We start from the raw sequence: 27,989 nt of genomic DNA, 5'->3' as shown, positions 1-27,989 counted from the left end.
GTTCTGTTGGCGTTTTTCATTGGATTATTTTTTATTTATTTTATTTTCTGTGATTGCTGGGTAAATAATTCATGTGACTGAACTTCAGTTGTGTTTTGTCTGCCACTCCTTTTTTTACCTCAAATAAGCACCACCCCCAGTCCGTTTACTGTACGGTCAGCCCAAATTGTCCTGACTTTCACGCTTCGAGTATAGTTTAGAGTGATTATCGTGTTGACAAGGTAGGTGCTTTATTTTGAATATTGTTAAATTGTGTATCAACATTTTACTACGTTAAACGTAAAAAAAAAAATCCGCTCTTAAATACCACTATTAGTAGACACCATTTTTGAAAAAGTATTCTTCTCTACTGCAGAATAATAAGCTATATTGTTCAAAAACTTTAATTCGGTAAATTATCTTTTCTCCTCATCAGTTCTCGTCTTCAATGGCTGAAGCAATAGACAATCGTGATGAAGAGGAGGAGGAGCTGAGAGAATTGCGGAACCGAAATCAAGCAACAGGTAAAGTTGAAAATGAAGTCACAGGTAGGAAAGTGTAGATGTGTAACAACTTGGAACGTCTATTGTCTTAAAGTATCGCGAGTGGTGTGTGCAAAGCCTACACTTGGTGGCTTATGCCAGGAATCTTTATTTCCGTAGAATGTCGCCCGTTTTCAAAAGGTGAAGTCATTGTGTATGGGTGCTGTAGCCAAGGCTGTCAAGGTGTGTTTTACAAAAGGACAACAGTTGTTGCTTCCAAATATTTAACGATTTTCGTTATTTTACCGTGAGTCAGCAATATTTCACTTAATATGGTATCAGCCGGTGGAGAAACTTGAGATGGCATGTGTTGGCCCTGCAACAAAGTGAGTCGAAAAAGCGCCATAACCGATTAAAACCTAGCCTAATTCTTTCAATTTCAATAGGCTTAGTAGAAATGGAATTATCTGCTTTGCAAAACATCTGTATTGAAGCAATACAATATGCCTCATATTGGTCACTAAAACGAAGCTGACAAAATGTGTTGTGACTAACCCAGCCTCACTGCATTACTCAGTGAATGTCGCCTTTATTCAGGAGGCCAGCCAGCCAGTCTCTCTCTGTATACATCATAGCGAAGCAGTCAGTTTGATTTGAGTCAGCTTCCATGGTCTGTCAAAATGCAAAGTGTTTGAAATCCTGTCTCCCAGTGCCAGAATGGCTGTAACTACATGTTCATGCAGGCAGTTCTATTTATCCACCTCACACGCCTGTGATGTGTCACCCTACTCTGGCAGACAGTGCAGCTATTGTGGCAGATAAATTGTAACTGACAGTTCCGACACCTCATAATTTAGCCACAGTGGGGTTTTTTTAATGTTCAGTTAAGTCCAGTCCAACAAGTTGATGTAATGTCGCTCAACCATCATGCCGGTTTTGAAATGCATCAAATACATTGTCGTTATAATTGTGTCACATTAAGTGGTTGAGAGTTACAAGCTATTCTTCCTTGTGAGGCAAACACCGACCATGCCAGCCCAGCCAAACCATCCATGAACCCCCCCCCTCCCCCATCCCCTTCCCTGACTCAACAGTTGTCTCCTGGGTGGGGGTCTCGGCCTGCCCATCCAGGCAGGTGGCCTGCTTGTGGTGACTGCAGGGAACAGGCCCTTTTGGCTGTCTTCCATCTCTCTATGATGTCAAGGCATGTTTACCGCATTTCCATGATTGGCTGCACCCATACCAAGTTATTTTTGGAGCAGATCAGGTGACATCATGCTCATTGTATCTTTGTCTAGGGAACCACCCAAATCTGTCAGGGTGTACGTTTTCTGTGATGACTGTGGATTTTGTCACGTTCCATTTGTCAAAGCAAGATGTTAGAAGAGTTATTTGCCCAGAAAGTCTTTAAATGACTAATTTCTGAGACCACATCAATAACAATGACTCATGTTCACCATCAGAATTTGATGAACGTCTAGCATGCTATCCACAAGTAACATAATTCTGTCAAAAATGGTTTTCAGTGTGAAAGTTAAACTTTCCTTGTTGGTTATGTGTTCTGCTGATTGATGGAGACCATATCCTCTGGACTATGGCATTTTAATTACTACCACAACCCATGTAACTCCATACCGTTTCAAACAAACAGATGTCTAGAGAGAATCTCAAACATCGGAATGATTTTGAACAATCCTCCAGTCGTCTTCATGGCGACGGTTTGTAAACTCCGTTATGAGCCTCCCTTTCCCAGCTAGGAGTACAGCTGCTCCACTCACCTGTCAAACAGCCCTGGAAACAACCCAGGTCTTCCATTACTCCCCACCTCTAAAGGTGTCAACCTTGAGATACGAGGTGAGGCTCACACCACCGTAGGGGTGTCCGGTGTGGGAATTAGAATATGCACCCCGAGCTACAAATATGATAGTTTTGGAAGAAGCTTAGAGTCAGGGTTAGGACAATACACATTGAAATGTGAGTGTCCTTACATGCCCGTGTCTGCTTGCCTTGTACCTGAGTCCGTTTGCAGGCTTGAGACGGGCTTTGACATCACAGCTGTGTGTGTTGTTTCACCATGCCCACAGCCTCTGTGGGGAATCAGCCTGCCCACGACCTCTGAAGTTTCTGCTTGCACAGCGTGATAAATAGTTTTTTTCTTTTTCTTCCTCCAACCCCCCCCACACACACACACACACACCACCACTTGTTCTTTGTAGAGGGTCTTCTCTTGTGTCTGAGTGACGTTAGCATGTGGGCTTGTAAGAGTGGTATGTGTTCAAGGGTTTTCCCCTTTCTCCATATTTGATAGCAAAATGATAGGCAAAGTAAGAACTATGTGAAAATACACAATGTTTTTTCTTGTGAACCTGTTTACCTAACAGAGTTATGAGGTCTCCATCTAAGAAGTGTTATGAAAGAAGTGTATTTGGTGGGTACTATCTTAAAAACTTCCATTGTAATACATCCCTCCATTTTCCCTAGTGAGGAGTTGTGTCTTTGTAAATGACCTCATGACATAGTAGCTATTAGCAGGTCCTTCCTGGACAGCAAACCCTCTTGAGAAGCAGTCAGTGATCTGGCTGTTTCTGTCTCCGTCTCTGCATTGAAAGTGGGTCAGGTCACCCTGAGTTAGCCAATAATAATAAATTCCAAGTATCCCAGGAAAACTGTTGAAATATTTTGTTTCAGGAATTGTCAACAGTCCTGGAAGATAGACTTCCATCATTGATTAAATCAACGATGACAAAATCGGAGAAACTGGTCTGGCAGAAAAACTGGCAGAAACATGCCTAATTATTAAGGAGCTAAATAATGTTTGAAAAATAGGTGTGACGGAATCCGGATAGTGAAAGGTCTCTTTCATCAAGTTTGAAATTCTTGCCAAGCAACTTCTATAAGGAAAATAATGTTGTGATGTTTGTCCATTGAGGGTTTTCCAAACAACATCTACAATGTGGTTCCTGTGATAAAAGTTGTATTTGATACAAGCATATCTAATTCGCACATATGTATTGTATGTGGGTCAGTGAATTGTTCATTCAAGCATATGCCACCCTACTGCAGTACTAGCACCTACCACCAGTTGCCAATCAAACGACAGATGAGTTAAGAACAAAAGTATGTGTGTTTTTAGGGTGTGAAAACACAACAATAGGAAAAGAAAAGGTGTGTCTACATATGTGATTAACAACCTTGCCAGCCCAAACACCAGTACCAAAAAGGCCCCCATAATAATGCTTTACACAGGAAACAGAGGCCTTGATCCTATTCTGGAAAGTCAACACGGGTGTTGTAAACCAACCCCAACAGTTCCTTGTTGACGTTTTTCATTTGCAATGGAATAGCCGGCTGGGAGTACGTTTGGTAGAGTATTTCCAGAATTACCACATTCCATCGACTCTGATTGGCCTATTCAACACACCAGTGGAGAAGTGTCTAGTAGAGCCAGCCTTATCCACTGGACACTGTATTCCTTTACACACACACACACACTTATACACACACAATCTGGTGAATGACTTACCATCTCTGGGATATTAACAAAATAATACATGAATGTTATCAGTTAAACAGGTAGGAGAGTCTATAATTAATATACGCTGTCTGTTTAGTGAAGCAATAATATTAACTGTGGGTTATAGATGTTACTTCAAAAGTGTAGATGGACCATTTAATCAATGATAATTATGCTTGGGGACATTAATATGAATGTTATAATTCACATATTGTGACATTGTGGGGAGGAGTTGGCACTGGATAGTCAAAATGTTTCCTCGTCCTGTCCTTAAGTTTGTTCCCCTCACACTTCTTTTAAAGTAAGGAAAAGTTAGTGAGTGAAGAACGTGTGCCATGTTTTCATATGGGATCATTGGCCTATCATTTCCATACTAGTGACACGAGGCAGAGGCATTAGTAATGGGAGGGGGATTATCCTACAGTGTAGTTGGTGTGAGATCATGTGTTACAGTAACACAAAGCTTTAGTTTGTTTGTAAATGTCTGACGATGCAAATACACTCTGACTTCACCTGTATGATGGTGTGTACTGTTTGGGACTACCTCGTTGTTATGATCAGTGACCTATGCTCTTTTCTAAAGCTCTCTCTTGGAAGTCGCTTTGGATAAAAGTGTCTGCTAAATGCATCAATGTAAATGTGTACTGCTATGGAACCTGTTTCCGTTTACTCCCAGCACAAAAAACACATACATTTTAAACAGAGTCTGGAAACCAGGTCAAACTGGCTCAAAGTAAACTAGTAGTAATAGAACCAGTAGTGTATAGATAGCTCAGCTCAGAAAATGTCAGTAGATCTTCCATGTTATAGATTATTATGGTTTGTGGACTGGTACTAGTCGTAGTGTAGGAATGTTAGATGTCACAATCTGGTTTTCTTCAGGAGCGGTGACACCTGTAAAGCTTGTCCTGAATGTCATTCTGCCTCGTAAATTTAAAGCATCCACAATGGCATTTATTGAAAGAATGTGCAGAATTTGAGAATGTCTGACTAACACTCTCGTTTGTCCATACTTCCTGATTCCTGATGTGGGCAAGGAGACTGCCTCAAGAAAAATCTGTGTTAATTTGAAAAAAATGAATGTGTTGTTTGCACATTGGAATAAAACACTTTGGAACAAGTTATTTAAGTTACTGTTGAGAAACCAACTATCTGTACATACAGTATGCTGAGACTGAATCGTTATTGTTAAAATTGCTTTTTGTCTTTCATTGCAGATCGGTCTGAGAGAAATAAGCCAGAGCATTTAATTTCCAGGTATGTATAACCAAAGTATAATGTATATTATCTTCATGTTCATTCAGGGTTTCCAGGGTTTAAAGGTATTGTGTGCTGTACAAAATCACAACACAAAATGTCTCATTAAACCATCACAGAACACAGATTTTGCTGGTAAGTCTCTGGTACTTCTCAGCAAACCTTGTGTTGGGGTTATGCTCCCAGATGCTCTGTCTCGCTCCTGTGTTTGAACGCTGTCCCTTTAAGAGGCAGATTTGCTGATTGGGAGCTTGTGAACAGCCAGACAATACACTGATCCATCCTCATTGATGGACTGGCGGACACTGGGCACGAAGGTCACAGCTTTTTGAATGGGCACAGTTGTTTATGCCGTGAGAGCCAAGTTGAGGTCTTCCCTCCCTGATTAAGTGAAAAACACAGTGGGCTTGTTCTACTTGTGTTACAGTCCTAGATCTGTAACCCAAAATGATTTCACACCACATTGTGAAATCATAAAATAGGTTGATGTCATTGTAAAACAACATACTTCTTTTCTCTAACCACTTCTTAAAGAACTTATTCAATTGTCCTAACCAGTCACGTAACTTCGCCTTAGTATGGTTCACCTTAGTATTTTAAAGAAGGATACATTAGATGCCAGTCATACAGGGTCTCTCTCTCATCTCCCCTCTCCTGAGAGAGTTTAGCATCACTGGGGTCCCACTGTCATGGGGATGGACTCCCATGACGACCGCAAAAAAGCACAACCAGGAAGTCATAGCTGAGAAATACATTGTTTTTTAAATGCAACAATGGGTTATTTGTACTGGAGATAGGCTGTATCTTCCGGAATTGGTTTTCCATTAAGGATGTGGATTTGTGCCAGAGAGGGAAGTTGCATACTAGGGCTAAAATACATTTTCATAATGGTCTCTGTCTTGGGCTGGAGATGAGGCCTTCTCTTTAACCCGAGGTCGGCTCTAATGTAGCTTGTGCTTTTAGCTTCTGGGAATCTGAAGAGGTTGGTTAAAGTGTATTGGTAGGGTGGGGTTGAAAATGAAAGTGGGTGAAAAAATTTGCTCAGAGGGTCAAAGTATGCTTCTGCTAACGCTTGTGATATTGAGAGAGATAATGAAAAAAGTATTCATTAATGATCAGCTTTAGCTTTTTGAAACTGAAAATCTGTATCATGTTACAAACAGCTGTGTGCCTTTTGTGTTCGTTATTTGACCTTTGGGCTCATGCAAGGAGATCCTGCTGTAGTAAGTTACCCCTGTATGTTATACGAGGAGTTGGGAAACTCTTTGATGTGCTGGAAGATGCCTCACCCATTCTGTTGTCTTTTTCAGCCAGGGACCCCTGTCCTCAATACGAGCTGCCATCAAAAGAAGTGAGTCGATTTTTGTTTTACTCCCTCAAAGTAGTTTCCATTTATGTTCATAAACGGAAAACACTGTATCTAAAATGAAAAACACAAGTTGTCTTTTCATCCCACAGCAAGAAGCGTCTCTCAGAGTGACCACGCCAGGGACAGAAGGTAACTGTCATCGTCAGTTGTGTAGTTCAACGTAGGAAAATCCAAGGCACCATTGATTGAATACAGTCCTTTGTTTCATACGTCTCCTGCAGATGTTTGAAATGAATCAGAAGGAGCTAGCATGCTATACATATGTTTCTTATTTCAGATTAATATTTCATATTTTTTTTCTTCACTGAGACTAAATGAACAAAGCATGCGTGACCTAGGTCGACATTCATTTCATATTATTTCATCGTGCCCTAATGCTTAGTAACACAGGGTTGTCATGATGAAAGTGAGCATCGTCCCATGATCAATAAAAAGTAAAAACACAATTCGGTCTTAATTCATGGTCGTCTTTTATTCCGGGGTAAGTGAGTGCATTGTGGGAGATTATGATCACGAATAGAACTGGGTCTTGTGTTTCAGACGACCAGAGATCACCATCCTGTCTGCAGAGCCGCTGGCCAGTAATACCTGGTTCCCAGCCACCTCTGGGGCCTTCACTTCACCCCCAACCCAGCCAGTCTGGACAGGGGCCCTCCAAAACTCCACCCAGGTACAGCATGTTTTCACTGAAGTGATTTCACATTCAGGCCTTAAAAGGCGCATCAACTAATACACTGACATCAAAACCTGATTTGCATGTTGTGTGTTTGGAAATGTCCCAGAAACAAACCAACACAACAGTAATCTTTGCTTTGTTAACCCAGGTGTGTGTGAGTGACGTGTGTGTGTGTGTGCACCCCTCTCTCTTGTGTCTTAGCCCCCACCATCCTATGACCAGGTCATCAAAGAGAAGACCCAGGAACACGTTGCCACGCCGATCACAGCCCGTCGCCAATCCACAACGATCTCCACCCAGACTGACCCTGCAGAGGAAGACACCACTGTCACAGCTACACCAGAACAGACAGAGGCTTCGCTGCCAATAAAGAAAAACTCTACAGGTAAAATTTGTTATAGCAGTGTTAATAGCAGCATTTACCTTCTGATATGGTCACTAATTCTGAATACAGCAATATTCCAGAGTCACAATTTATTTAAATTATTGTACATTCCATTTCTTGTTTCTGATTTGACACTGTATTGTTCTTTTACAAATCAAAATGTACTAGGCACTAGATGCTTAAACTTGTGTCTTCATTGATTCCAATACAGGTCAAAAGCCTCTTAAGCCACCAAGACCTTCACCTCCAAAGCCTTTGCGATGTGACTTGACCTGTGAAACTCAGGGTTGTGGCGACACCAAAGTGAACTCAACTCAGACAGCATCCATTACCACTGGTAGCCAAAGCAAAACCGAGTCAGCTGTAGTTCCACCCAGTCTGCCAGACAGCTGTATAAACACACACACCCCATCTGTTTCTGTGAGTTTTGAAACCTCAAACAAACCCTCTGAACCTGTTTCGACCCAGGCAGACTCACCTGCCATCTCGTCCCAGCACCCTGTCCTTTCTTCAGCAGAACCGGTACTTGCCAAAAGACCCACTCCACTTCCTCGTTTGAAATCCCTTAAGCAACCAATCCCAGAAGAGGTCAAAGTTCAGACCCTGGTCAGACTCAGTGACAACGGTGAATGTACTCAAGTGACCCCCATTGCGAAAACAGACTGTTCCTCCAATAAGTACCTGCAGGAGCTGTTGGAGGTATTTTGTGCAGACGGCCTATGCGGTCAGAGCTGTGACTCCAGTGACCAATCAGACGAGAGTGACCAGGGCGACATGAGTGCCCTCCACAGCCAACGGAACATCCGGGCCCGGATCCAAGCCTTCGAGAGCCAGGCCAGCACAGATGAAGGAACAGAAGGGGAAGCTGCCCAGGAATATCCTGAACCCCGACCCAGAAATGCTCACCTCAAAGCCCCCCCAGTTGCCACCAAACCTGCCATGGTCCCCAGAGCCTCCATCAAAACCCTCAGAGATGACACGCAGGGTACCACTAACAACCACCAGGGGGCAGTCTCTTCATTCATGGCCGCCAAACCTGCCCTCGCCCCTAGAACCTCCATCAAGTCCCCCTTCTTTGATTCAGTACCTTCTACCATACTTCAACCCACTGTCTTCACCCAAGCCCCCAGACCCCTACTTCCTAGAAAGCCTTCGGTAGACCTACCATCTAAGGAGGAATCGGAAACCCCTCCCACCAAGATTGCAGTCTTTCCCCCCTCATTGCCCTCTGTGGCAGCCCGGGCCAAGGCCTTCTACTCCCAAGAGGAAGTGCAGGCTCTGGTCCCCCTCACACCTAGGAAGGAACCACTGAACTTCAACAACCACAACTCAACCTTCCTGTCCATGGAGACCAACTCAGAGAATGATTATGTTGAAAGCCCCACAAGTAAGAAAAACAAACTTTTAAGCTAATTTCACAAGCATTTATGTGTTGGCACCATGCTGAAGTCAATAACTAGATCAAGACAAACATCTAAAAGGCTATAGCCATTTATAGATAGCTTTTGCTGACTGAAAAACTGTATTTTCAAATCTAGACCTTCTGTCTGCCAGGGTCTAATCTGTACTGCCTGTCTCTGTCCCCAGCCAACACCCCAGTCAAGCCAGTACGTAGCGCTGGCTCCTTCACCAGAGAGAGTATCACCAGACGACCCACCACCATCAGAGTGCCCAGTCTGAACGGCTCCGTTAAACGTGAGTCAACCACCCACAGGCCTGACCCCTGACTGTTCTGAACTTGATCCTTGCATTCTACTACCTAAGGGGTTTAGAGTACAGCTGCTGCATAGTCACTGTCACACCTCAGAGTAGCAGTCTGTCTGGAATGACGGGTTGGGTTTTTCATCCCTCAGTTTCTGAGGACTCTCCGGACTTCCCTCCTCCTCTCCCTGTTCAGAAGCCAGTGGGCTCCCTCCCTCCCCCTATCCCCAATAGGCAAAGCTTCACACCATCCCCCATCACACGCCTGCCCTCCCAGGTGAGACCTTCACTTTGTCATTCACTCACACTCAAAGACAGACAGGGTGAGGATATAGCTCAGTGATTAGACCACTTGACTGAAGATCAAGATGCCCCCAATCACCCTCTGTACTGTACGTCATTTTGGATAAAAGCATCTGCTAAATACAATTTAAATAAAATAACAATAATTGAAAAACGTAATTAAAGACACAGGCTTACAAACAATTTGAGTGGACTCACTCATTCAGTGGGGTTGAAGTGAGAGCCAGTGTACAGTTTTTGTTGTCATTCCTAGTCGAAAACAGGAAATGGAACAGTTTGACAGTTGTAACTTCCTCTTCTGAGAGGTATCCACTAAACCCTTTGCATTGGAAAGGCTTAAAACAACCAACATATCATCATTTTCAATGCTTTCTTTCCTTTTGTTGTGACTCATCTCATTTAACATCTCTAAACCCAACAGAACAACACACAACTGGAAAAGAGAATTGAAAATGTCAATTGTACGTCAGTCCTGAAAAACATTTTACCTGCTTGCCTTGATAAACCAGTCGTGTTTTAGCATTCATGCGTCAGTCATAGTGTCAGTGTTAACAACGCGTACTGTATAGTAAGCTGCTGGCAGTGACTAAGCTAAAAGTATATCCAGGTTGAGATTTGTTTAGATCTGTTTATGCGTGGTTATTTAGGGGGTTTTTGGGAGGTAGATGCAGGTGGTTTTGTCCTCGGTAATATGGCCAGCCTATGGCCAGCCTGTTGAGAAGTTACACTTACAAAGTTATTTGCTGTATGTAATGGAGTGATATATTGTTTTTCGAATGACAGAATTCCTTCAGTTTTGGTCAAGAGCCATCTTTCCCCCCACGGTGAGTGATCTACTGAATGTAATGAATCCACTGAATCTGCAGCCATCGGTTTGTCTTCTTTGTGCTCAGTAGTGGCCAGACCCACTGTAAACGAGTAACCTACCATAAGCCCCAGTTAATCTTTTTCAGTTAACTTCACAATTCCATCCAACTCTTCCAGACCCACTGGAGGTAAGGTCTCCCCTCCTCGCCCACCTCCTGCCAAAGCTGGCCCAGGACGGCCCCCTCCTCCCAGGCTAGACAAAACAGGCCGCGCCCCCTCCACCCATGGAGCACCAGGGGGAAGTCCCTCACCCAAGCAGCCCCGGATCCAGGCTCAGATGCCTAAAAGGAAGGTACCCATACTGCCCCCTAGACCCAAACCTGGTCACCACCTCTATAATAAATACACGGTGAGTCTGGCTCTTAAAGACACACAGGTCCCTTTTACTAGGGTTAACTGTTGCTGGGTTGGGATGTGTGTGTCAATTGTCTCCTTACTGGTTGTTGTGGCTCTTCTCTTAGCTCGAACTTCCTCATGGCATCACACAGTTTGACTACGAAGCAAAAAATCCAGATGAGTTATCATTCCGGGTAATTATTGTGGTATTGTGAATGAAAAGTTGTATTTATTCATTTGTATAATGTTTTCCCCTTTTAACCTGTACGTGATGATGCCATATTCCCATACGTATTATTGTAACTGTGCAAAACAAAATGATGAATGATGAATCAGCAGAAATGAGTCAAATTACATGGTTGATTTTCCTCCTGCCAGAGGAATGAGGTGCTGCTGTTGCTGGAGCAGGTGGACCATAACACCTTCGAATGCCAGACAGGAGAACTCAGGGGACGCGTCCCGAAGTGTCACCTACAGATCATTACTCCTCTCGCTCACTCTGTACCCACCCAGGCTACACCACAGGTACACGGCGAAGGTCTAGTCACACTGGAGACTTGGAAATTCACTGTGGCAATTCAGCAATGTTAACATTGTTTTATCCTTTTGTTTTTTTAGGAAGTGAGTCCAGTCCAAAGAAATAACCCTGGTATGCAGGTGCAGGTCCTCCATGACTTTACTCCAGGTAAGGTGTCTCTCACACAAATATTTTATAAAAAGTGTAGACATAGCACATATTGTTAAAGTCAATGTTTTGCCAAATCTGAGCCAAGGTTACTGTAATTCTTGCTCTGGAAGTATCTCATTAATTTCCCTGGAGAGGTGCTTATCACTGAACTATCATGTTATGTGAAGAATTGAACAAAGAAAGGAAAGGACGTTTTTTAGAAAATAAATAAATACATTGGGATCACTAGTTAATTAAACAGTGTGTGTATGTGTGTCCAGAGGGTCCATCGGAGCTGGGCCTGAGGGCAGGAGATGTGGTGACCGTGGTGGAGCAGGTGGACAGCGACTGGTACCGCGGCACCTGCAGAGGATCCTCTGGGTTCTTCCCCGTTAGCTATGCCAAAGTCCTGGTGAGAGGCTTCCACGCCACACATTCTGACCTCTGAGAATTAGGGTTCCGAAGGAAATGATCCTCCTTTGTTGTTTAAATGTCAACAGTACAGATTTGTAGATGAAAACCCATCGTGTTTTGTAGCTTGACGTTTTTGCCGCTACTTTTTCTCTTTAGTCAAATGCATCCGTACCTACAGATGTCAGGAAGGCCAAGCCCCCAGCTGCTACAGTCAGGTATGGTGATCAGAGATGAGATGTGTGGAGGCTTTGTATTGATTCCTAGCAATCCAATAACCGTTATGCCAACATCACGCCAACCTCTCATTTCTGAAAGTTGATGAATCCCACTTGCAGCTTCAAAGCCACCAATCCCAATATGCCTTCTGTTCCTTACACCGTTATCCCCCCCCCCCTGTTTCCTCCACAGCGGCCCCAGATGTGTGGCACGGTTTGACTTTGAGGGCGAGCACAATGACGAGCTGACCTTCTCCGAGGGGGACGTGATCAGGCTGCTGGGGTACATGGGCGAGGAGTGGGCGAGAGGACAGGTAGGAAGCTGCTCCGGAATCTTCCCCATCGACTATGTGGATGTCATCGAGGACCTGCCTCCACCTCCAGCTACTCAGCAACAGTCCCAACCCTTCAAGATGGCTCTGCCCGGTACGCAGTTTTAAAGTAGTTTTTGGGCCGTGGTGTAGAACGTTATATTCTAGCTTTAGTTTCAAGTTTTTTTTCTTCCTCAAGGGACCAGTTAGGCTTGGTCAGAAAGTGTAGTCATTTCTTGACCTGCACCTTTTATGGTTAAACTTATTTTTTTTCTCTCATCCTTGAGATGTCCTTCATTCTTTTCTTTTTCTTGAATATTCGAAATCATTAAAAAAAAAAAAGTTTCTGTAAAAATTTTTTAACAAATAATATTGTAAAAAAGAGAAATTATTTCTGTAATGTTAACACAGCACATTGTATTACTCTGGCATTCCTGACTGCATTAATGCATTGAAAAGTACCATAGTGATCTTTACACATCTGTTTTTTCCTTTGCAGTGTGTATGGACTCTATGGACACTTTGAATAACCTACCTAACCTTTTTTTCAGGCATGACTGCCCCAGCCAAGACCCAAGAGGCTGCCAAACCAGTTCAGGTACAGCCCATGATGGCATTGTGAATGCTCACTCATTCACTCTCAAAATGTGATTGATTGGTCTAGCCATCGATCCATTCAAGTAAACATAGCCACACATGGATGTTGATGGCCTTTGGCAATGGCGTATGGTGTAACCTCAGCCATGTCTCTCTTCCTCTCAGTCATTGTCCTCAGGATCACAGTGGGCTGTGGCTCTTTATGACTTTGCCGGGCAGACAGAGGAGGAGCTGTCCTTCCATCAGGGGGAGCGGATCCTGGTCCTGCAGCACATAGACGCTGACTGGAGCTCTGGAAGGCTCGGTGGCCGGGAGGGGGTCTTCCCCAGGGCCTTCGTGGAGACCAGTAGCTCAGGTTAGGGACGGCCAGGGTTCAGGCTACATGGGCACTGATATATACTCATGATGTCATGATGTCTAGACTTGCAGAGATGGGAAGTAGCAAAGTGCAAATACTTTGTTACTGTACTGGAATAGATTTTTGGTATCAGAAAAACACATCTGTACTTTCTACTTCTTAAATGTTCACGCCAGGCTTGTAACTTTGGTTTAATCTGTATTTGGTGGCATGGTGTTTTCTCTCCTCTCCTTTCACTGTGTAAAAAAAAAAAGGTTTCAAAAGCTTGAAAAATATATTTTCAAAAAGGTTTCCAACAAAAAAATATGAAAATGTAGTGAGTACTTCAATTTTTAGCAGTCTTTTTAAACATGAGTATCTGTACTCCTACTTGAGTGAAGGATAGGTGTGCTTTTGCTTAAAGCAGATCCAAGCTGTTTTCAGTGTAATGTTAGGGCATCCTCTTGTGGTAAAATAAGTGTATTTAATGCAAGCAGTTTGAGAGTACCTTACATGAATGGAATATTTACTGTTCTGTCTCAATCTTAAGCATAAACTGGAAAAAGAAACATAAATTATTCATCTTCCAACAGACCTTTCTCCAGAGATGGGCAGACAACCCAGTGGTTTAGGGAGAGCCAAGGCACTGTTTAACTTTCAGTCCAACTGCGAGGAAGAGCTCTCCATACAGGTGAAAGACATCAAGTATTTATTGTAGCATCAAATGCAAACAGGGCTCCAATCTGATTGCCATATTTATCATGAAACACATACCTGTCCTGAGTGAGCCCATTCAAATGTTATAAAGAACACAAAAAGTGGAAAAATGTCCACATTTCAGTCATCATACCATCTTTGCTTTTAGGTGGGGGACATGATAGCCAACCTGGAGTCAGTGAATGACGAGTGGTTCCTGGGAGATCTAAGAGGGAAACGGGCCTTGGTTCCTAAAAACTATGTAGCGGTGTTAGTGGAGCCATGACGCTGACTGACTCAGAACTCTGCAGTTGTAACCCTAGAAACCATTTTGTGCCTCGAAGGCATACAGACCAGAAGAATGGATTTGTAACAATGGAAATAGGAGACTTTGGCATTACTGACATTCCTATTCCACTGGACATCAACCCCCACCCATTTGTGTTTTCTTTGTATGTTAACATTTTTATTTATACATGTACATTTTAAAGATTTTAAAATTAAAATGTTCGTCTGTTGGTGTTACAAGTCATTGTTCTCTAAATGCACAGCTTAATATTAAAATTATTGCCCAACTTGATCAAAAAGGACTGTACAGGCTTGTTTTTTTTATTCTACTTAAGTCATAGTATTAAATGTAATTTGGATTTTAATCTCCATCTATCCCAGGGGTGTCGAACTCCGGTCCTCGAGGGCCGCTGTCCTGCATGTTATGTTTCCCTGCTCCAAAACCTGGTTCCATTAAATGGGTGGTTATAACGACCATTCGTTCGAATCAGGCGAGCTGGATCAGGGAAACATCTAAAACATGCAGGACTGCGGCCCTCGGACTGGAGTTCGACACCCCTGATCTATCCCTACAAAGGCCTCAACTCACGCATAAGACATGCCTGCAGTTTTAGCACATCCCATGTGAATACCTTTACAGCAGTGGTTCTCAAACCTGTCCTCAAGTACCACCTGTCCTGCATGTTCTAGATGTTTCCCTGCTCCAACACACCTGATCCAAATAAATGGGTCATTAGTACTGTAGAAGCCTGGTAATTACCATGTATTTAAATCAGGTGTGTTGGAGCAGGGAAACATCCAAGACAGGTGGTACTTGAGAACCAGGGTTGAGGACCACTGCTGTAGAGGTAATACCTTAAAATAACTATTCCACGCCATTAAGAGTATTTAATTTAGTTGCTACCCAAACTACTTTTAAAAGGATATTCTGCATTTAAAATGAATATTTAAACTACGTTAATAAAAACCGCAGTTTCCAGTCATTTACATTTTTTATTAAATTTGTCAGAGGGTGTTCTAGACGGTCTCCTGGATGGGGGGCTCGTAGCCGTCGGCTCTCTCCACCTTGGCTCCGGTGTCGTCCCCGGTGGGCTTGGCCGCGGTGGTGCCGCCACCACCCTCACCATGGAGCTCCATCAGCTTGCCCACTGTCAACAGACCAAACAGTTAGACCTATGCAGCATCTGGTTCACAAAACCTAGGACCATTACTTTATTTTACAAGGGGCATTGAACTTGCAAATCCTACTTTTACTTTCCAACTGTGTCAAAGGAGTTGTCGATTTTTCAACATTAGGTTACTTACACTCAAACTTGGGCTTTTTCAGCATTTTGACCTTCCTTACGAACACGTCGTGCAAGGGGTAGATGGACTGGCAAGCCTTCTCAATGTCCTTACCGACGCTGTCAGGTATACTGGGAGACAAAAAAATAGTGTTAAATTAGACACTTGTACACCCTCTGCATCATTATCAGTTTGCATGCGTGTATGGGTTTCCACAGAATGCTTTTGGCCTTACAGCTTGTTGACAACTTCCTTGAGGTCGTTGGTCTGCACCTCGCGGGTCATGATCTCCATCATCTTCTTGCGGATCTGACGGACCTGCTGGTGCTGGGCGTACGAGGTCTTCCTGATCTGATTGGTGCGCTTCTTGGTGAAGCCTACACAGAACAGACGCAGCAGGTACCCATCTGTGGTCTTCACGTCCACGTGGGCCTCGATCATGGTCTAGTGGGGGTGGGAGTTACGGTTAGTTTAACTCAGCAGAGCGGCATGCTTGGACCCTGCATGTAGGTCAGAACAACTTATGCCTTAAGTTGTTTGATATTAGTCAGCAAATCTTAAACATTTCAAGAAACGTGTACTCCTGAACACACAGCATTTCTCTAGGGCAGGGGGGTCCAATCCTGGTCCTCGAGGGCCACTGTCCTGCATGTTTTAGATGTTTACCTGCTCCAGAACACCTGATTCAAGTGAATGGTCATTACCCGGCTTCCACAGAGCTTGATAACGACCCATTCATTTGAAACAGGTGTGCTGGAGCAGGGAAACATCTAAAACATGCAGGACAGTGGCCCTCGAGGACCAGGATTGGACACCCCTGCTCTAGGGTGTCCTCTAGGGTCTATACCTGCCACTTCTTGACCATGGAGCACATCTTGTCACGAGTTAGGTCCATGCCGTGGAAGTTGCACAGGCAGTTCTTGCCCTGCACGTCCTCGGTTATGAGCTTGAACTTGCGGAAGGCCACCTCGTCATTCTGCAGGTCAGCAAGGCTCACCTCGAACACACGGCCCTTCAGACCATCAGAGGCGATTCCTGCGGGGGGTTGACGACAAGCATGGTGACTGACCGAATCGAAGGTACCCGGAAGAGGTGCATAATGGGGCCCCACAAGGGAACCTCAGCTGATCTTTTATCTAGTAATCAGGTGTCATATTGGAGCAAACACCTACATTCCCTTATGGTTAGCTATACTTTCATCATACATTTAACTTTTTAAGTCCATAGAGTTGAAAACTGTCCCAATGTTAACAACCACATGCATCTGATGTGAAGCTTAGGACTTACTGGTTCCCTGAGTCCTGGTGACCAAGGTCTTGCCAAGATTGCGGATGTTGAACATGGCTGGTGCTTTGACATCATACCAATCCTTCTTGGAGAAAGGGTCCACGCTAAAAGAAAGTGGATCGTTAGAATTAAGAGTACTTTCTTGATTGCCCGACATCATAGCATTATATGGCATTGGTCTATCACGTCGCTGCACGGGTGTGCGTAGAAAGGGCAATAGTATTAAATACCGTTTAAATCGTTAATTTCTCTTGTCAACTATCCAATAACTGGTATGAAACGTACCAGGTACGTATACGTCATGTACAATGTGTTTTGATTCAGCATGGAGTAAAGGCCTCACTTAGGCTGGTTCCCTTAGCAGCACCGAACGTGACTCAAATGCACTTGATGACGGACAAGCTTTCTCAGACCCTAGTACAGTCAATCTCAAATAACAGTGACAATGTCATGTTCCTTGATAAAAGCGTGGATTGCCAACACTGCCATTTTGTTAGCTACACGACCCGTAAGTAGCTAGCCAGTCAGTGGTAAAGAGCCGGGTAACCCAATTGCCCTTCAACATTTTGTAGGATTACCGAATTCACAAACTACCATCGTCATGAGGGACGACATTTAACATGGAAGTATTACATACAATTATAGCTCGCTTGCGTAATGAAACGTGTGCCATCTACTATACTACGCGCGGTGAGTTCAGGAGCCTAGCACCGAGCTTAGAACATCCAGTTAAAATCTCAATCATCCCTAACATTTCTAAAGCCTATTTCACTCAACTGCATTTATATAAGTGCAATGTACTATCTGATACATTTATTATAATACTTACATCTTCTTTTTGGCACCTTTCTTGCCGCCTTTGGTCAGCCTCTTATTCTTGCCGACTGCCATGTTGGCTACAGGGAGTAAAAGAGGAGGAAGTACGAATTACCGCGAGAAATAAAGAGACTGAGATTCACCATTCTCGCGTGTCGCGAGGTCTGTTTTGATAACAAAGGATATTTTGTCGCCATCTACTGACTGAAAAATAAACTAGGCGGCCTATCTTTGAAACTTTTGTTTCATTGTTAACAATGCTTGCTGTTGAGTTGCATAAGAAAATGCAATCAAACTTTTTATTACAAAAGTTGATCATATGATACAAATTAGGCTACTCTTCAGTTGAACAGTTGAACAGTTGAACTATTCATATTACAAACAAAGCACCAAATGTAGGCTTATATTTAGTAGTACTATGCCATCTTGGGCTCAATTGGATTGATAGTGTGTTTACTCAAAATATCCAAGATGGTTTATTGCCTACTTGCATCTTTACGGTACAAACATGTCATCCAAACTGGTAGCAGTAATTCCATGCAGGTGTTTATGGTCTCTGCCTTACATATGGCCTGGTTTACAAGGTTACCAAGACAAAGAGAGTTTTTGAGACATAAGATGTGACCACTGAAGCTGTAGGCTACATAACCTGCAGCATATGATTGTTTGAGGTTAGTCTGACTTTAAACACCAAGAAAAGAGTAACCAGAAACTACACTTTTAATAAAAAAAAATTCATATGGATTCTTCTTCTTCATTAAAAGGCATTATAAAACTCCTCAAACAACATTATAAAAATGAGATAATGTAGTGAAACACTATCTTTTACCCAGTAAAATGTACCTCCAACACTTACTTTCTGTCCTAAAATTGCCATATTTGACTTTTTCCTACACTCATTTATATACACGGCCAGTAAAACAATTTACTTTTAAATGTGTTTTCCCCTCCACATATAATCTATAAGAACATCTTGTTCTAAATGGATGCAGAATTGCAAAAATGTCTCATTTGCCCCCGTGGCCTATATATGTTTTTCTAGATCTAGACTGAAGCTGGAAAAGGCAGTGTACTTCTCAGAGAGGCATCATCACAGGGATGAATCTTGTCTCAGGAGTCTTATAAATCCCTTGTGTCAGCGTAACATAACACTCTTCACTCAGCTTAAACTCTCTGATCAAATATGGCCTGTGGAGAAAGGGGGGGGGGGGGGGGGGTGAACACAGGCCCCATTTGAGTTTGTTTATCTTGTTCCACTTATCTTTTTAAAAATAACAAACCAACATCCTATGAACTAATTTCCCTTAGGTGATGAGCGCATAGAATGTGATGATCATCATATTAAGAAATTACTTTTGATAGAGGGCAAAATAACAAAATGGAGCCAACAGCTCCAAAAATATATAAATGGCAGTTAAATTAGCTGTTTTATTACCTGTAGGCTATGACAAGTCACATCATTATTCTAAAATGTACTTTCATTTTGTTTCAATGAGGTTCCATTCTCGAACTAATGGGCAGAAACCTGTTTTGAACCGTAAATTTCCTCAAGCCATAATCACTTTAGTAACAGGCCATTGCTACAGAAACAAGCCATGACTTTTCTCTGCTGGTGCCTGTGGGGCTGTGTTCCTTGACTCCCAGACTCCTCTGGGATGGCTTGTGAGGTCAACAGAAAAGTGACGCTCACTCACTGACTCCCTCTTGGCAACAGCATTTGGAGCTTTTCTGCTGTGCCAAGGAATCACCAACTACAAGAGCCAGCGAAGACACGACAAGAGACAAGAGGTTTTGAATACAAAAAACGTTGCCTGATGGTCGTGTGCTTCTTAGTTCTTCCTTATTTCTGTGAATGGATTGTTGCCTACAAATAGGCTATCAAAGATAATAATAGTTTCACAAACATTACGGGTCACCAATCAATCACTTGAAGATCTACGCAAAGCATGTCATGTTAGTTTTTCGGTGGCGTCTGTATCAAAGGACGATGGACAGTTTACAATTTAAATCTCCATTTATTTTACACCATATTTTATACACATTTACAGCATACATTTTGTATAACATTAATTGGCACTCGTGAATGAATAGAAACCAACCTACATTTTCTAATATGTATTTAAATATATCCACTTGAGAGACAGCAACTGTCTGGAACATAAGAACGCATTTCTGGTTTGTATGTCAATATTTGCGACGACCAACTATGATCTCTTAGTGAAACCTTTCCACCAAATTCACAAGCGATATCCACCTGAACTACACCTGAGCAAACCCGGCGAATGTAAGGGTTTGTACTGCGCATGCTCTACCAGCTCGAGGGATAATACAGTACTGTCATGGCGCGGACGAGCTGTAGCAGGGGGTAAATCAGGAAGAGAATGCGCTATAAGTGGGTTAACACTGAATTTTAGTTCATTCTTGGTGTTTCGGTGGAAACGCCGAGTGGACTGCTGTCCTTTGTGGAGAACCACTGGAGCTGTTCTTGGACTTGACCCTCGTTTTGGAGTTTTGCTCCTGACAGTGAGCTACCTGTCAAGCCATTGACAATAGTTCCATTACCGTAGCCTTTACCGAAGAAATGAAAGTCGCAGTTCCCTCGCTTACATTTTGACTGAGGGGGAGAAGGGCAAGACCTAAGCGACCTTGCTTGGCAACGGATATTATCAAGCTACTCCGCACCATTTTGGCTTGGGCTTTTTTTGCTGCATTATTCCATTTGTCCCCTATCAAGTTTCCGACAGAGGAGAGCCTACTTCTACTTGGAAACGCAGTGACAACTCCAATGTCGCGGTGTCATACACTGGACAGTCTGCTCTTGTCCGTGTGTGCCTATTTCGAGATAATACTCATCTTTTGTTGAGTTGAAGGCATTTTTGGAAAACTGTTTGGATGGGGAGGGAAATATATTTCCTGTTTAACGCCATACTGTCTACGTAACTGACCAGGGAATACAATATTCTAGCGACTCTTGCACCACTGCCTTTGAGGGTGAACAGGTGCCTTACCTGTGAACGCCACCTGCCCTGTCTTTCATTTAGCAATGGCTAGCAAAGTGACATCGGGTGCTGGTCGGCAAGGAAATGGGGGCCAGGACGAAAAAGGACAATCTATGGCGCTTAACCCAGGGATTCCTATCAGGGGAATAAGGATGAAATTCGCCGTGCTTGCTGGCTTGGTAGAAGTTGGGGAAGTTTCGAACCGTGACATAGTGGAGACCGTCTTCAACCTGGTAAGCTGATTACAGACGCTCAGAATAGGCCATGGCAAGTATGCAAATGATCATGTTACGTTTGTGCCAACCAACCTGGATATGTGAGTGAGATGTTAACATGGACACAGAGGCCAATAGAATGGGATATGCTATGTGTTATACAATTTGTGGCAGGTTAGCAACATGAGGAGTCATAGGACACACGTTTACAAATACGTAATGGCGTGTAAAAATGTTGTTGGTTGTTTCTTAATTGACTTTTTTAGCCTATGTATGACACATTAGCAGACTGGCAAATTGCTTTACCCAACCAGTTAAAAAATAAACGTTTTTGTTGTGGTGGATTATATTTCACAACTAGTCTAGATCATCTTAGATAACGTAGCCTACTTTAGGCTACACTAAAAAAAGTGAATTGACTTTTAATGACGTCAAAATTATATTTAATGTGAATATGCTACAAAATATGCAGTCTAAACAAATTATCTTGTTATTCCAAACATGTTAAAATACCTGGATCAGCAATAGCCTACTGACTGAAGTGCTTTATAGCGAAAATGCTGGCCAAATGCAATACATTGGATCTATCAAGGTTTAATTTTTTGGGTAAATCTTTTAGCAACTTTTTCACAAGGTCATTGATTGCCTGCTGGCTGGTTGGAAGGACATTGAGGAGCAGGCCACTGAATGAATGAAATATCACAAGGAAGTAAGGGGATAGTAAGCTCACCCGAAGTGAGGCCAGCTAGTGGAATGAGAAGGTAAGGGAATGAAAGGGGAGAGGACAAACCTGCAAAACTGCTTTGTCACTGTGGTAACATAATGAAGTCTGACATCAGACAAAAAGGGAGAGAGAGTGGTCGTCAGATACCCAGAAAAGAACATTTGCCCCCCATGTCTCTTCAGGGTAGGCTCCAACATTTTGTGTGTGTGTGGGGGCGGGGGGGGGGGGGGGGGGGGGGGGGGGCGGGTGGTTAGTCTGGGTCAACTGACCATGCAGCTACCTCGCTCAAAGGCAACAGGCCCCAATCACTTCTTGCCAAAGCGCCGCTAGAAAACTGCAAAAGAGGTTGACATAACAAGGCCCTAGCATTTAAATTGCCGTCTCAAATGTCAAGCCAAAGATAGTGACTTGAGCATGAGCATTTGTGACATACGAAGGATTCACCCCTCTTGTCTCTGGTTCAGTGATATCAGTGTGCTGTCACTCACTGCAAAAGGTAGCATTTTTCGGATCATTTGAGCTCAAAATGATCCTGCAGCATGTTCATTATGTGAAAGTGATTCATTATGACATCTGACTAAGTAAAAGCCAGTCGAGTCTTAGTGTGGCGGCGTTACACAGAAATTAACATGAGACAATGAAGGCTGACAATGAAGTGTTTTGGAGAGCTCAGTGTGTCTGCGTCCCTGGGAGCTCAGTACATCTGAGTGTGCTCGTCCCCTTCTGTCACAAGGTCTGATTGGCGTATCCAATGTCATCTGAGTTAGTTTTTTTGCGATTACACTTTGCATTTAATAGTCTGTCTCTGTCTCTCTGTCTCTCTGTCTCTGTCTCTGTCTCTCTGTGTCTCTGTCTCTCTGTCTCTCTGTCTCTCTGTCTCTCTGTCTCTCTGTCTCTCTGTCTCTTTGTCTCTCTCTCACTGTTTCTCTTCTCACTCTCCCCCTTCATATCTCTCTCTCACTCCAGTTGGGCAGTAATCTGATTCATCACCTGCATCTGAGCCTCCTCTCCAGAAGTAGCTCATTTGCAGTCTACTCAGCTGACGACTTACACGCACACACACACACACACACACACACACACACACACACACACACACACACACACACACACACACACACACACACACACACACACACACACACGGTGTGATTGTGTGGACAAAAAGATGCTCTTCCAACCAGTGTCTTTCAAATGAATATCAGGTCATGGAACACTGGTTGGGCGAGCATGTAGTAAGCTCGGGTAGTATTCAATGGTGTGAATAATATAGCATAGTACAGTTGATAATCATGCAAAGTGTCTGCTTTGGGATAAAGGTTTGTGAAGCTGGATTATAGACAAAGGCATTGTCGCATTGTCTTAGTGTGTGGTGCATTATCTCTGACCAGGGTAGCATGTCATGTTTGTAGGAACATGTTTGTAGGAACATGTTTGTAGGAAATATTGTGGAAAATCATTGTTGCTCTAATGGTTTGAGACAAACCCAAGGGGCCACAACCCATTGAAGTTGCCAGTGAAAGACTCCAGTGAGCAGTTCCCAGCTCTGTAAACCATTGACTTGTGTGTAGCCCATTTGGGTCTAAGGCAGCAAAAACGACACCAGAGATGGGGGATTTAGACGTTTGGAATGTAACCTGGGTTTTTATACCCGGAGGCAAGGTCGACGGCTGTCTGGACCAGGCCTCATAGACTCACTGTGGCGGTTACTGTGGCAACCGTGCGAACAGGTGAACGAGTTTACCAGAGGGTCGTCCTCCCTCTCAGAGGGAGTGAAGTTGACACCGTCCATTTGGTGTACAAGTCTGTTTTCTGTGCCAAGAATTAGTTTGGGTGATTATTATTTTTATTTTTTTACCATGCAGTAACATTGTACTTCAGTACATAATTCAAGCTTTCTTACTTCAGTCCCTCGAGTTTTCCCTCGTGTCCCTCAGGCCGGCCTCATCAATTTTTCACACCAAACTCCTCGTCTAAAGTTTCCCCTGAAAAGCATGAGGACAGGTGGACAGGGAAGACAGGAAGGACAGACAGACGGACAGACAGGGAGGACGGACGGACAGGGAGGACGGACGGACAGACAGGGTGGACAGGGAGGACGGACGGACAGACAGGGAGGACAGGAGGACAGACGGACAGACAGGGTGGACAGGGAGGACGGACGGACGGACAGACAGGGAGGACAGACGGACAGGGAGGACAGACGGACAGACAGGTGGACAGGTGGACAGACAAACAGGTGGACCTGGCAGACAGGTGAAGGGAATCCACACAATAGTGTCCCACACTTGCTCCTCTAAATTCCAGGGTCTCTAAAAGCCTCGTAGAAGAACAATTCACCTTTCTTTCCTGCTTGTCCGCCTCCTTTTCCCCCTGTTGTCATGGGGGATCAAACAGCGTTCTGGTTGGCTTCACGCCACCTGCTTTGTTGCCTGATCTACAGATATTGGTGACAAGGGTCCTCCTTCAAAGTGATTTTAGTGGATGGCGAGTCTCTGTTCCACACACCCACAAGCAGATGCACATTCATACACTCACACAATGGGCACAATACACAAGATCAAAGATGCAGAGACACTTGTGAGTGCATACACACAGAATTAAGAACACACTCACTCTCTTTCACACACACATACACTCAGGTATGCACAGTAGAGAGAGATCTTGCCCTTCCATCATCCACAGCATCAACTGAGGGCTAGGGCCACAACTCTGTCCAGACACCATCAGCTCCTCTCTTACGGTAACAAAGGAGCCTTTAATCTGACACATGAATGAAATTCTATTTCTCTCTCTCTCCTATTATCTGTTACACATCAGGCCTTTTCTAATCTACCTCTCATGTCTCTTTTTTCCCTCTCTTTTTTTCTTTTTTCTCTCACCAAAGAGATTTCAAGGCACTATGTTAAGACTGTTATCTTGAAGCGCCACAACTGACTGCTCATTATCCCAGCCAGTTTTTATTTATTTATATATTTTATTCCCCATTTGAATCTGTCTGCAAACAGACTGTCACACAAAGACTACCACCTCCCATCCCAGGCTATTTGACTACCCCCCCCCCCCCCCCCCCCCCCCCTTACAGAATATGAGGCTGACATGAACTGTATGTGAGTGTGTGAGAGAGAGAGTGTTGACTTTGTGTTGAGGCAGCATGCAGTTGGCCAAAACTGGTTTTTAGGTGGCCATTAACTGGAAGTCTGTTTATCTTTTACCTTCTACATTGCTGTGTATCTTTTATTGAGTCAGTAAAGGGTTGGGAGGTGTGTCTGTCTGTCAGCCTGGTCTTTCTGTCTCGGTAGGATGACATACAGAATAGATAGTGAGATAGCTCAGAAGATACTGCTAGCCCAACTCCCTGCTAGCTTGAAAGGGATGTTTGACAGCTAACAAACAAGCTGATTATTTTGTCTAAGCCATCCTTCTGCTAAGCATCCCCTTGGTTGTTATCTGCCAGTGTGTATTTTTGTGGAAGATGGTATCTTATAATTAAGTACAATTCTATCATTAACACTGACTGCTAATATTGCGTCCGCAAGTTAGTTGTTAACTCTTGCGTAACTCTTACCCTCCAGTCCTGGTCTGATCCTGACTAGTGAAGACTAAGATAAACAATCCAGTTCCTCAGCTCCCTTTGTTTCATTCATAAACAAAGCCAGCACAGAGAGAGGCGTAGTGGAATGCTACCGGTCGCGTTTAGAGGACGCAGATCAGAACACGGCAGTGCTCCTAACCCCGGGGGACCCTCTCAGGACAACCACCCCAACTCTGAACCCTGATTCCAGGAAGGCCTTAACCATTGCTTGCTTTTTAAACCAGGCTACCAGTATTGGTGAGCCCGTAGTGACTGAAAGTAATCCTGGCCTGGCCCTTGGACACAGAGAGAATAGGGGCTTTTGCAGTCCTACTGATAAGACTACATGCTGTGAGGTCAGCTATACACAGTGAGGATGTGTGTGTATGTTTATTCATTCGCAGAGTAAAGATGTGTGCGTCTGTGTTTTGTGTTGGCCACATACTAAGAAAGGATTTGGATGGGAAAAAGTGTCTCTCTGTGGGAGTGTGTTACACTTGACCCTGAGTCAAGGTGTTTTGCTTTAAGCTGGAACTTTACTAGGCTTCTTCTGTGTGAAGGCGAAAGCCTTGAGATGAGAAATTGGTGAAGGAAGTTTGAGTTTCCCCCTTGTCCTGTTTATGGTAAACAGGCAAGACTTGTTGACCCTCTGTGGCTATGACCTCATCAACAGCACTCACAGGGGACCGTATGCAGAGGTCACCAGAGCAAGGACAGTGACACACACTCTCTGGCGCACACACACGCACACACACTCTCACACAGCCTTCTCAGCAGGGTTCCACTGGGAAGTCATCTCATGTTAAAGGCTTCAATTTGAGATGGCACTGTGCAGTCAGTACGGCACAAGGTTGCAGGTATTTATTTATTTTACGACGGGAAGTGAATGCTAAAATTGTGTTAAGGATGTCCGCTAGGCTACCCCCCTCCCCCAACACACACACACCTCCTTTTACTTGTATGCAGAAGTTGCACACGCTGCCAGGATTGTCAATAAAGGGAGACAAATTTAAACCTAGAGAGCTGTGTTAGTCTTGAAAGCGATATCAAAGCACTCACCCCCACCCACCATACCCCATCTCTTACATACTTCTCTTCTTACAGGGCAGAGTAATGAAATGTTAGTTATGTTGCTTTAATGTGTTTGCTGCTTTGACAACGTCAACATATTTTTCTCCAATGTCGTCCTTTACAGTAGTCTGTATGCATGTCAGCCCTAAAGAAGACCATAAGCAGTGATGCAAGCCCGGTGGCTACCGGGGAGAGTTCTACCAGGGCCATGTGGGAAGGCAGACATTTATCTGCTTCAGCCTACAAGATGCCAACTTGACAAGTCCCTAACGCCTTGTTCACACCGTTTACCATCTTTTTACGGCCTGTGCGTTTCAACGCAATCGCGAGTGCGTTAGACTTTTTTTTCGAAATGGACGCGGATGTAAAAAAACTGAGAAAGGCTGAAATATTGGGCCTGTATGGATGCATATGACCTATCAGAACACAGATGTTTCAAAATAGTGTTCCCCTGGGGGAATCTAGCTCATCTCCCTACGACCGCTTTCAGCTGCGTGAAAATATGCGACCTCTCGGTTTCCGCAGTCAAGGCATTGAGGGGCCGTGGCTCTCCCTTTACCTCCCTTTACCGCCTCACGGTCTCTATCATGCTTTCACTCATCCAGCAACATTTTGTCACATCTTGTCATCCTCGTCTGCGGAGGGCATGCAATTCGCTTTAGTGAAGAAAAAACACACTTTTCTAATCGCTAGCTGTAGGCAACCTGACTTATGCCGATGACAATCTCATGTGACGATGAGATGTCTTTTAGATGTGTGTTATTCTGCTCAAGGGTAGGTTATATTCTTTCAGTTTTTTGTTCTCAGGCCTGTTATATAAAAGAACCGAACAGCATGTCTGATGGGATTATGTTGTAGCCGTGTTTGCCACCACAGAGCATTCCTGTTCTTCCCTACACCGATATCATGCTACTGACAGAGATCCTCAATTTGAAGCCAATATGCCAGTCTTACTACGCTGGGTTTCACGAGTAGTGTGTGCAGCTGCGTCCGTCCGTGCGGGCAGGCAGTAGCGGTTTTAAGGCCGGGCAAAGCGGCCAGCCGCCCCGGGAAGCATGAAGAGGGAGGCGGCAATTTCCCAAGTGCATCAAATTAAATGGGGGGGGGGGGGGGGGCCTTGCCCCTTGCCCGGGTGCTAAATGTGCTAGGATCGCCACTAGGGCTCAGGTTCAGCATTCAAACTTGTATGGACTCCCACCCATCGCCTCATAATTCATTTTTCCATCATGAAGTGTTTATCACTACCCTCCTAATGGAAGTGCTCTGGGTTTCTTTTCACGGGTCGGTGGATGCCATTCGTTTGCATGCTAATTGCAGGCCAGGCTCCTCGCTTCGGCGTCGTCGCAGCTGCTATCATGGCTGACACCTCACCGACCTGAGCGCCGCCGGGTAGACGCGTCGTGCTCACCCGCCGTCGGTGCTAATTATCTCCCTGAGTGGTGGAGGCCGGGCCGAGCTCGTGGGTTAGTCACATGGTGCCTGCCTGCCTGCCTGCCGTACGTGGGATGCTGTGTGATAATGTTGGTTCTGCGCCACGGTACCCCCTCCCCCCTGTTCTCCTAGGCTGCCAGAGAGAACGTCTCCCCTTGTTGAATACAAAGAGCAAACAAGGCCCGCCGTTCCAC

General features: G+C 44.1%; 3 protein-coding genes across 5 annotated transcripts in view; 2 read left to right on the top strand and 1 right to left on the bottom strand.

Moving 5' to 3' along the window:
- The first annotated feature begins 9 nt into the window (after positions 1 to 9).
- sh3d19 (SH3 domain containing 19) lies at positions 10 to 15,361 on the top strand. 3 transcript variants are annotated; one of them, XM_047045948.1, is made up of 22 exons: positions 10 to 221; positions 416 to 527; positions 5,193 to 5,232; positions 6,543 to 6,583; positions 6,691 to 6,730; positions 7,142 to 7,271; positions 7,479 to 7,662; positions 7,874 to 9,049; positions 9,250 to 9,357; positions 9,516 to 9,640; positions 10,450 to 10,490; positions 10,651 to 10,882; positions 10,995 to 11,063; positions 11,248 to 11,394; positions 11,488 to 11,554; positions 11,818 to 11,948; positions 12,107 to 12,165; positions 12,359 to 12,591; positions 13,028 to 13,074; positions 13,239 to 13,428; positions 14,004 to 14,101; positions 14,276 to 15,361. In XM_047045948.1, exons 2-22 carry the CDS (start codon positions 428 to 430, stop codon positions 14,390 to 14,392), a joined length of 3,375 nt encoding a protein of 1,124 aa, XP_046901904.1. In that variant the 5' UTR covers positions 10 to 221; positions 416 to 427; the 3' UTR covers positions 14,393 to 15,361. The 3 variants fall into 3 exon arrangements, with proteins under 3 accessions (XP_046901904.1, XP_046901906.1, XP_046901905.1); XM_047045950.1 differs by having other exon boundaries at positions 12 to 221; positions 416 to 503; XM_047045949.1 differs by lacking the exons at positions 10 to 221; positions 416 to 527 and adding an exon at positions 550 to 704.
- Positions 15,362 to 15,367: 6 nt separating this feature from the next.
- Positions 15,368 to 17,894, bottom strand: rps3a (ribosomal protein S3A). The gene is made up of 6 exons (XM_047045952.1): positions 17,795 to 17,894; positions 16,966 to 17,069; positions 16,526 to 16,713; positions 15,914 to 16,122; positions 15,700 to 15,809; positions 15,368 to 15,542 (listed from the first exon to the last, which is right to left on the bottom strand). Exons 1-6 carry the CDS (start codon positions 17,854 to 17,856, stop codon positions 15,412 to 15,414), a joined length of 804 nt encoding a protein of 267 aa, XP_046901908.1. The 5' UTR covers positions 17,857 to 17,894; the 3' UTR covers positions 15,368 to 15,411.
- Positions 17,895 to 20,080: 2,186 nt separating this feature from the next.
- The window catches only part of LOC124484328 (lipopolysaccharide-responsive and beige-like anchor protein), a 135,438-nt gene continuing 127,529 nt past the window's right edge, over positions 20,081 to 27,989 (top strand). Inside the window, 1 exon segment of the mRNA XM_047045212.1 lies at positions 20,081 to 21,013. Coding sequence (XP_046901168.1) covers positions 20,825 to 21,013 — 189 coding nt within the window. The 5' untranslated portion in view covers positions 20,081 to 20,824.

Source organism: Hypomesus transpacificus, chromosome 22, assembly GCF_021917145.1.
Source record: "Hypomesus transpacificus isolate Combined female chromosome 22, fHypTra1, whole genome shotgun sequence".
Classification (NCBI taxonomy): Eukaryota; Metazoa; Chordata; class Actinopteri; order Osmeriformes; family Osmeridae; genus Hypomesus; species Hypomesus transpacificus.
Note: the sequence above shows the minus strand (reverse complement) of the source record. Positions and strands in the feature narration are given on the sequence as shown.

Coding starts and splice junctions, on each gene's coding strand:
- rps3a (XM_047045952.1), bottom strand. CDS start 17,856: ATGGCAGTCGGCAAGAATAAGAGGCTGACCAAAGGCGGCAAGAAAGGT. Junction 17,070..17,794: donor AAAGGTGCCAAAAAGAAGAT/GTAAGTATTATA, acceptor ACTTTCTTTTAG/CGTGGACCCTTTCTCCAAGA. Junction 16,714..16,965: donor CACCAGGACTCAGGGAACCA/GTAAGTCCTAAG, acceptor AACCCCCCGCAG/GAATCGCCTCTGATGGTCTG.
- sh3d19 (XM_047045948.1), top strand. CDS start 428: ATGGCTGAAGCAATAGACAATCGTGATGAAGAGGAGGAGGAGCTGAGA. Junction 12,166..12,358: donor CCCCCAGCTGCTACAGTCAG/GTATGGTGATCA, acceptor TTTCCTCCACAG/CGGCCCCAGATGTGTGGCAC. Junction 12,592..13,027: donor CTTCAAGATGGCTCTGCCCG/GTACGCAGTTTT, acceptor CCTTTTTTTCAG/GCATGACTGCCCCAGCCAAG.